Genomic DNA, 9,243 nt, shown 5'->3' with positions numbered 1-9,243 from the left:
GATGATGCTTCACCTCACATACTTTGGGCATGCTGCGAGGAGGGGCTAGTCCTCCGAGAGGGACATGATACTTGGAAGGGTGGAGGGTTGGCGAGAGAGGGGAAGACCCTCAACCAGATAGACTGACTGACACGGTGACAGCCACAATGGGTTCTAGTGTGTCAGGAAGTGTGAAGATGGCACAGGATAGAACAGGGCTCAGATCCAACGTTCACAGGGTTGCTATGAGTCATCTATTTGACTCAACGGCACCAAACAACAACAATAATATGTCAAGGGAGTTCTAGGGGCCCAGTAGGTAAATAGCTGTACTGTATTGTGTCAAACTGGATGAATGGACAGAAGGATTGAAGAAGGAACTCCTACTAGCCTGCCTCATTCATCCTACTGCAATGTACTGAACACCTACTAGGTGCATGGAACTATACTGGTCTCTCAAGACACATGAGAAGTTTCTGGGTGGTGCAAACAGCTAGCATGCTCTGCTACCAGCCACCGGTTAGAGGTTAAACAGACGTGCAGGGATCTACTCCCAACTCACACACGTGTATTTCCACAGCTAGTTTTCATTTTTCACACTCTGGAGCAAGCCCCGATCCCCTCCCACCTGCCGGGCACTAACTCTGGGGCCAGCCTCCTAATCTGCTCTCCTTTAAATCTCGACAAATTTCATAGGAAAAACCACGGCATCTCGTTTCACTTTGCATCTGCCTCGTGGCCAGTGAGGGAGCTCTGAGGCCTGGTGGGTAAGGAAGTTGGGCTTCTAACTCAGAGGCAGAAGGTTCGGATCCATCAGCTGCTCTCAGGGAGACCAACCGGTCATCTCCTCCTGCGTGATTTACCACCTCTGAAAACCTGCTGGAGGGTCAGCTATATGAGTCAGTTCCAACTTGACAGCAACGACCACCGCTCTCGGTCATTAGTGAGGACGGTCTGGCGGGGCAGTGGGTAAGGAGCCAGGCAGGTGGTACAAATTCAGCGGCCACTCTGCAGGGGAAAAGGTGGACAAAGACTTTGCAATCTACAGCCTCGAAAAACCCACTGGAGGGTCAGCCCTGGGTCAGGACCTCGACAGCAATGAGTTAGTTACTAGTGAGATGCAACCTATATGGTTGCCGTTCTTTCTTAATTACACTTTCACCCCATTTTTCTGATCGGTGTCATAGAGCACATACAAAGGGAAAGGAAAATGTCTTTATACAATAGAGATTTCATACCCTCACGGGAGAAAATAGCAAAGTCAACACTGTATTAAAAAAATAGCTAAGTCAACTACAGTACTGCTGAAGGCTTTTGTTGTTGTTGTTGTTGTTGTTGGGTACTGTCAAGTAGGAACTGACCCAGAGCTGACTCTACAGTGTCAGAGGCAGTAAATCACGCAGGAGCAGACCGCCCAGCTTTCTCCCATGGGGCAGCTGATGGATTCGAACTGCCTACCTCTGCATTGGCAGCACAACTGAAGCAGGAGGGTTAAGTTTTCCTCCATCATTAAAACAGGAGGTTTAATTACCAATAAGCAGAGAGTCAGTCGGTGACTGGGGCAATCGGGATGAGTGTGTTGGAGGCAGTAAGATTGGCACAGGACACAGCAGAGTGTAGAGCTGTTGTACACAAGGTCACTATGAGTTGCAAGCGACTCGATGGCACACAACAACAACAACAAGCAGAGAGTCATAAGGCCAACAAAGTCCTATAAAGATCATCACGTTGTTGAAGCATTCTGCCTCAGCCACGTGCAACTGTCATCCTAGTGTGATGATCTTGCATGGCCACACTCCCCTCGCAGGTTTGTTGTGCTGCTAAACTCTGAGATTCTGGCCCCTTTGGCTTCTAGATCGTCTAGATCTTTCTAGAACACTAGCTTAAGTCAAAATGAAAGCATTACTCAGTCGGCCCTCTCATCGTTCCTCTCCTCTTCCCCCAGGATGCTTGCAGAATGGACAGTCAAGATCCCCCTCTAGACCAGGAAGAGTCTGTTCTTATCTGGGGGAGGCCAGTGGCTGTCCCTGCAAGGGTCACACTGCACTGTCTCACGCTCTTACACATCACAATGCCAGTGGCTGCCCTGGTTCCCCTGCTGGCCTCTCCTTTCAGGCTCCCCTTAGGGTAGCAGCAGGGTAAGAGGGGGAACAAATGTGTCTGAGCCAAAGGACCCACGTAGTGAATTAATTCTTAGTGTTACAGTCACCTACACAAAGGATGCAAGTGGCATTTTCTAAAAGGTCAGGTTCAAAACTACAGGCGGGTCACAAGAGTGGGGTGTTACTGTTGTCAGATGCCATCAAGTCAACCTCCAGCTCATAAAATGCAACAAGGCACTGTGCCGTGCCAATGATCTGCAGATCTGAAGATGAGTTCCTGGGTTTTCACCTGCTGACATTCGGAGGTCGACTGTCAAGACTTTCAGCCTAGTCTTGGCCTGGAAGCTCCCCTGAACCCCGTTTAGAGTTGCACCAGGAGCCAGGCCTTCGATGGCAGATGAGTGGTGGCTGTGCGTAAGATGCACTGGCCAGGCCTTGGACCAGGTGTCCTGCATGGCAGGTGAGAATCCTACCACTGAGTCAGACCTGAACACACACCAGGAATGAAAGCATTAAGAGCCTGTGTCCAAGAACAATGCTGCTGGGATAAGTCTAAAGCAATGATGTGTGGTGGTGGTTTTGTTGTTAAGTGCCACTGAGTCACCTGCGACTCACAGCGACCCTATGTACAAGAGCCCTAAACCCTGCTGTACCCTTTGCCAATCTCACTGTCTCCAACACATCTACCTCGATTACTCCAGTCACGCAATCAATGCACTTCATCAAGGGTCTTCCCCTTCTGTGCTGTCCTTCCACCATCCCAAGCATGTTTTCCTTCTCCAAGGACTGGTTTCTCCTTGCAACATGTCCAAAGTATGTCAGATGAAGCCTCAGAATCTTTGTCTCCAAGGAGCAGCGTGGTCTCACCCTTTCTAGGATGAACCTGTTCATTCTCTTAGCAGTCCATGGTGTATATTCAATACTCTTCTCCAACACCACAGCTCAAAGGCATCAACTTTCCTATCATCCCTAGTCTTTGTCAAGCTCTTTGATACATAGCAAGTGATTGAAATGATTTAGGAGTAGACAAAAGACCTTGCACTGGGAAAAAGCTTGTTTCAGAAAATAAAACAAAACCCAAGCCCTGGTGACAACATCAGTACTCAACATGGCTTAGAATAAATCAATGGCTATTTTCATTCACCTATATAATCTGTCATCAATCTTCCACTCCCCTTGCAGTACAGACCTCATGCTCTAAAGAATGCTTCCACAGGATAAGAGAGCTTCTAAAAACTGAAAACCAAAATTCCAAAACCAGCCTGATACTGTTCCAAGAGACTATGTATGTTAAAAAGAAAGGATAGTTGCTAAGAGATTCCAAATATGTGTTCAGATAAACTACAAAGAATGGAATTCAATGTTTCCATTAAAGAAAATCCAGTTTCTGGGTGAACTGTTCCATTCCAGCTGCCAGAAGCAAATGGCCCCAGAAGAGGCAGACAGCTTGTCCAAGTTCACATAAGCAGAGATGAACTTTTGGACTGTATAGGTTGCTTTTTCTCCTATTTGCTGTCTTATTCTTATTGCATACCCTTACATTTAAAGGACTTAACACCGTCCCTCGGGAGATGCAAGTTATTAGAGCTATTGTTTTTTTAATTAGTTTTAAAACTGCCCTGTTTTTCCAATTAGGATTTATTGGATGGTAAAGTCTTTGTGTTGCCAAGAAGTTTTATGACACGTTTTCCTGTAGCACTGCTATCATTTTTATATAACTTTTCCATCCACTTCCCCCTACTCCAAACAATAGTAGTAGGAAATGCATCTTTTTATTCCTTCACATCAGGACCAACTCACAGCTGACCCTACCCGTTTTCTGAGGCTGTAAATTGCCAGGGGGAAGACTGTCCATCTTTCTCTCTCAGAGACGCTGGTGGATTTAAACTGTTAGAGGTGTCACATTTGCCATCCTTAAAGCTATGCATTCCTGTGTACCTAGAATATAAAACACAAATCCAATTCCTGCGCTTTAAGCTTTGGAACTGTCGAGTCCGACTGGTTTAGAAGGGCAGGCCTATGTACATTACAACATTTAGGGATCTCACCTAGTGTCTACAGTTCTTTTTAAAAAGCATTCCTTTCTTGTAACAGAGCTGGGAATGTGCTATGAAGGGATAGACGAGGACACTGTTTATACAGTTATTCTCCTTTTAATTAGAACAATTAAATGTTGCATTAAAATTATTGCCTGTATTTTAACCCAGAGAACTAATTTGTTACCAATAAAGCAGCTCGTGTATATTACTGACGTTTATTCTGTCCGTGGATCTGAGTCCCTACTCTGAAGGCTTCCTCATTACATAATGACCAGGTAGTTCCACCACAGTGGCTATATTCCATACTGACCTTCCCTAAAAGGACCGCTGGTCAATGGATGGTACAGCGAGGTGCAGTGAAGAAGTGAGATGGTGGCTGACTATCAAGGGGGGCAGAGCCTCAGGTCTTAAGGGTCTATCATAAAACAAGCAACCGTCTAAAGAAATCACTGACCAATGCATGAAGAGCACTGTATGCAAGCCTAAGTGTGATCAAAGTGCTTGAAAAATAAAAATCTATGAGCAAGAGGAAGGAATGCATCAGAGTCCGAAATCAGAAGCAATTGGTTTGTGCATAAATAGAGCCATTTAAAACAGAGCCTTAATTCATTTTCAAAGTCTTGACATAAGTCTGGAATCCATGTTGGCAACTTGAAAAGATGTGTTTACAAATGGCAGTCCCTTCAACCTCGCTGCTGACCTGGGTCAAATACCCCAAGGACAACTTTCCTTTTCTCTGAGGCCTGGTCTGTGCAGGAGGTCTGAGCTAGTCCCAAAAGGGTTTTGACATTATAAGATGAACAGGAGCAAGATGCAACAGCTTGTACAAGTCTGAAGTCTTCAGAAACAGGGATCTTAATGAATCTTTACAATAAACTTCCAGAAACAGGCAAGACTAGAGAAGACTAGCTCACCAGAAAAACTGGTCCTGTCCACTGTTCTAGGACCACCCTGTAATAAACTGAACGGCATATACTCTTAACCAACCACATAATCCCCATATGAGTATGGACCTACTGTCTGTCAGTTTCTCACTTCTGGTTATCTGGCCATTCAGTCCTCTGATGGTCTTTAAGACATTTGGAAATCTTTTAACCTTCAGTTCCTGATTCAAGAATATAAGAATGTATCTTGTTTTGTGGTTCAATAGGGTAGCCATTTTCACTCTGTGAGCAGGGACATTTCCCTGGTCTGGATAGTTTATGTCCCTCAATCAACCTCATTTGCTTTCATTTTTTCAAAAACAATAAATACTCAACACTGATTTGACTACCAGCCAACCCTTCTCATTATTTTGTAGAATATGGAAATATTTGACAGGACAAGCTTTAGGAGGTGCTGGTTAAGTTCTCAGCTGCTAACCATAAGGTTATCAGTTCAAACAAGCCCAGAGCTTCCTCGGGAGGGAAGGTCAGGCCGTCTGCACCTGTGCAGATTTCAGGCGAGGAAACTCTAGAGCAGATCTCCTCTGCTAAACCGGGTCACTGGGAGCCAGAAATTTGCTGATGGCACCTAAGAACACCAACAAATGGACTTAGAGCCCAGCATGTCCCCACCTAAATCCCAGTTTTAAATTTTTTAATTGTTAAAAAAGAAAAAGAAAAAAGCAAAAAATCACATATGGGGATCCAAGGGGGAAAAGGGTGGGAGCAGTAGGGTGAGGATTGGTAGGGGTGACTCCCAGGTTTGTCATGTGGTTGGACTGTGGTACTCAGTTCTTTCAGTTTATAAAATGGGGAGGGGGTGGTGTTACCCACTACCCTTATTGGGTTGCTGCATCTAATAAGATGAGGAACAGGAAGTGTGTTCCTTATTATTACAGCTGCCGTTATTACACGTGGTGGACGGGGTGACGCTGCTAATACAGGTATAGTAAGACTGACAAAGCGATAATGCGAATGCAGGTATCACATGATTGACAAGGTGATGCCGCTAATAATGTGTCACGTGATTGACAAGGTGATGCTGCAAATCCAGATATCATGTGACGGGCAAGGTGATGCTAATACAGGTATAGCATGACTGACAAAGCGATAATGCGAATGCTGTATCACATGATTGACAAGGTGATGCAGCTAATACATGTCACGTGATTGACAAGCGGAACCCGCTAATACAGGCGTCACGTGATTGACAAGGTGAAGTCGCTAATCCAGGCACCCACGTGAATGGGGACTAAAGTGAAAAATCGAAGACAAAAACAAAGCCTCACAAGCATTCCCCCTCCTCTTTGAAATGTTCATGTCTAATGTTGTATCATGCCCCTCAAAAAAGAAAGAAAACCCCCCCAAAACCAAGTGTAAAACAATATGGAGAACTCAGCTAGCAGAACAGCAGACACAGAATCATTCCACAGGATTTCAGACATGACAGAAACATTTTGATACATTCATTTTATACTCGCATCAGCGGGGTTCTCAGGGCCACCATGATTAGAATGGGGATGTGAGAAGGTAAGTGGCTTATCTGGCAACAACGCTGTGTTGGTTACCACAACGACTGTATCTGACTTGCGTTGAGTCTCACCCAGCCAGCAGTGCCTGCCACCCAGCCAGCAGTCTCACCCAGCCAGGGCCCCATCAAGGAAATGAATGGCTGGACAACAGACCTACAAAGCTTCACTTCTCTTCTCCCTGGTCTCAGATGAGGCCTAAGCCTCTTGGTGAAGCCAGTCACCAAGCAAAAGCCACCTGGCAAGCAAACAAGAGTCCAAGTAACGTTGACTCTCATATTTAAGTGTTGAACTTTGATTTTCTGTATGAATCAAGACCTTCCTACAAGAAGAAACCAGTAGCAACTCAAGTGTTAATGCAGGAAGTGCAGTCAGACTGTTGTTGTGTTGCTATGTGCTGTTGACTTGCCCATGACTCATAACGACTCTATGAGCAGCTCTGAAGCCTGCCCTGTCCGGAGCCAGTCCACTGTCCATACCTTGGAGATGAACTGAAACGATCTGCCTGCCTTTTGTCTCTGGAACAGCCCTGACTTTCTCCTGAGCCTCTCACAGCAAGTTAGAGACGTGAACACAGTCCAGGCAAGGAAACGAAAGCCATGTATCGAAAGCCAGAATATCAAGGCCAACACCTTGGCATGAACTTTGTAATTGGTGTGCGTGAGGCTGTTTAAGTCCCGACTCACAGTGACCCTGTGGGCAGGGCTGACCCGTCCCCAGAGGTCTCCTGGGCAGTGATCTTTGCCAAGCACATTCCCAGCTCTTTTCTCCTAGGTAGTAGCTGGTGGGTTTGAACTTCTCACCTGTCAGTCAGCTGCTGAGCACTTAACCACTGCACCACGAGGGCCCTTGAACTTTGTATGAAAGTCAAAACCAACCTGCTGCTGTCAAGTTGATACAGACCCTCCACCCCATCAGGTTTCTGAGGCAGTACATCTTACCAGGAAGAGACTGCTCCCCCTTTGTCTCAGAGAGCGGCCGGCAGGCTCAGAGCTACCTTCATATACAGCTGGCCTGGGTGATGAGTGAGACCTGTCCCTGTATATTAAGAGTTAGTCGATAAGGAGGAACAGATATGTGTTTCTTCTTTAACCTTATGAGAAAAAGATCAGAACTTTTTTCAGTGCTTTAAAGGCTGCACATGCAGCAACTAAAGGTGAGTGTGATAAAGGTGTTTTTGCCACTAGGTGAGGACAAATTACACAGCATTAAAGGGCACGTAGTGATGGTACCCACGGAGCTCTGGAGGCTCAGTTCACTGCACGCTGCACTGCCCGCCCAAAGTTATGAGCATCTGGTAGTTCGAAACCACCCACTCTCCTTTAAGAAAAGCTGGGCAATCTCCTCCTATTCCAACTGTACTGCATCCAAGACCCCGTGGAGGGCCAGCATGACTCAGGCAGTGAGTGAGAATAAAATGACTATGTGTTCTGATGTTGGATGTTCGTAACCTGGGGGCTGCCCCTAAACTCTCTTCAGAGGTATCAGAGGAACAGTTTCCACTTCTTCCTCCTAACAGGGAGGTGCGCTGCCAGCTGAAAGGCACGCGGTTCGAATCCACCAGCTGCTCCTGGGAAGAAAGAGGCGCAATTTCCTCTCATGCAATTTACAGCCTCTGAAAATCCGCTGGCAGGCTGGCTACCAGTTTAGTTCCAACTCAACAGTAACGCGTGAAATCAGGACACCAGAGAACCGGAAATGCCCTAAATGCATCTAACATTTGCATTTTTTCCCTATCCAATACTAGAGAGAGAAGGGGGAAAAACCCAGCTGACATAACCCTCTTTGTAGGACCCTCAAGGAGGACTCACTTCTCGGGCGACTCTGAGTGTCCCAAGCATTTCCTCCCCGGCGTGTTTCCATACACATCATCCACGTCCACGTCCTCGTCATCGATGCTTTTCACATCGAGCTTCTGGTACCCAAATTCCCCGTTCAAAGACAGGGAGTCAATTTTCCACGAGTTGCTGCTCTGGCTGCCGTTGGAGTTCGGTCCAAAGGGACTCTCGAAGGCTGACATGATGTTGACTGAGGAGCGGTCCGAGTTGTCCTCTGAGCTCTCCCCAGCCCCAGGAATCTTTCTGCACACGTCACCGGACGTTGGATCCTCTTCCTCGTCATCAAAGGAGATAATGTTGGTGACCTTCTTCTTCTTCTTCCGTTCCTTTTTACTCTTAGAATCTGATAAAAGATAAGACATGATGTAAGGGGGAAAAAAGAGAGAGATGCATACCACATACTCTATTTCTTATATGTACTATTCAGTCAGAACTGATTCACAGCTGACCCTCCAGCGGGTTCTCAAAGGCAGTAAATTACAGGATTGGGGGACATTGCTCATTTTCCTCCCATGATACTAACTAGATTGTGGAAAACCCTTTACTGTTCTGTTGAAAAGTAAGTTGTAAGATAAATTCAAGTTCTTTTTTAATCTTTATGGGGGAAAGCCAGTCTATAGTGAATCTCTCCTTGTGATTTTTTTTTAAAGTATGCCAGAATGCATGCTTTGATAGGATTCCTTTCTGAGGTATAGCTAATTGCCTCCGTAAGGGGCTACTTCCTTTACCATGCAGTCAAAAGAACTGGGTGGCGAATAAGCAAAGCACTCCTTAAGAATAGAAGAACGGTAGGAGGTATCTCACTCCCTGATTTCAAATCCTACTACACTGCC

The 9,243-nt window shown here is 46.0% G+C and overlaps 1 protein-coding gene across 1 annotated transcript in view; it reads right to left on the bottom strand.

Annotated features, from left to right (window-relative positions):
* The window catches only part of SNX29 (sorting nexin 29), a 587,794-nt gene that overhangs the window by 515,373 nt on the left and 63,178 nt on the right, over positions 1-9,243 (bottom strand). The window contains exon 7 of the mRNA XM_006894494.1: positions 8,384-8,753. Coding sequence (XP_006894556.1) covers positions 8,384-8,753 — 370 coding nt within the window. The remainder of the gene's footprint in view (positions 1-8,383; positions 8,754-9,243) is intronic.

The sequence above is a fragment of the Elephantulus edwardii genome, unplaced genomic scaffold (assembly GCF_000299155.1).
Source record: "Elephantulus edwardii isolate Elephantulus edwardi_28Jun2011 unplaced genomic scaffold, EleEdw1.0 scaffold00145, whole genome shotgun sequence".
Lineage (NCBI taxonomy): Eukaryota > Metazoa > Chordata > Mammalia > Macroscelidea > Macroscelididae > Elephantulus > Elephantulus edwardii.
The sequence above is the reverse complement of the archived record's forward strand: the minus strand, read 5'-3'. Positions and strand labels throughout refer to the sequence as shown.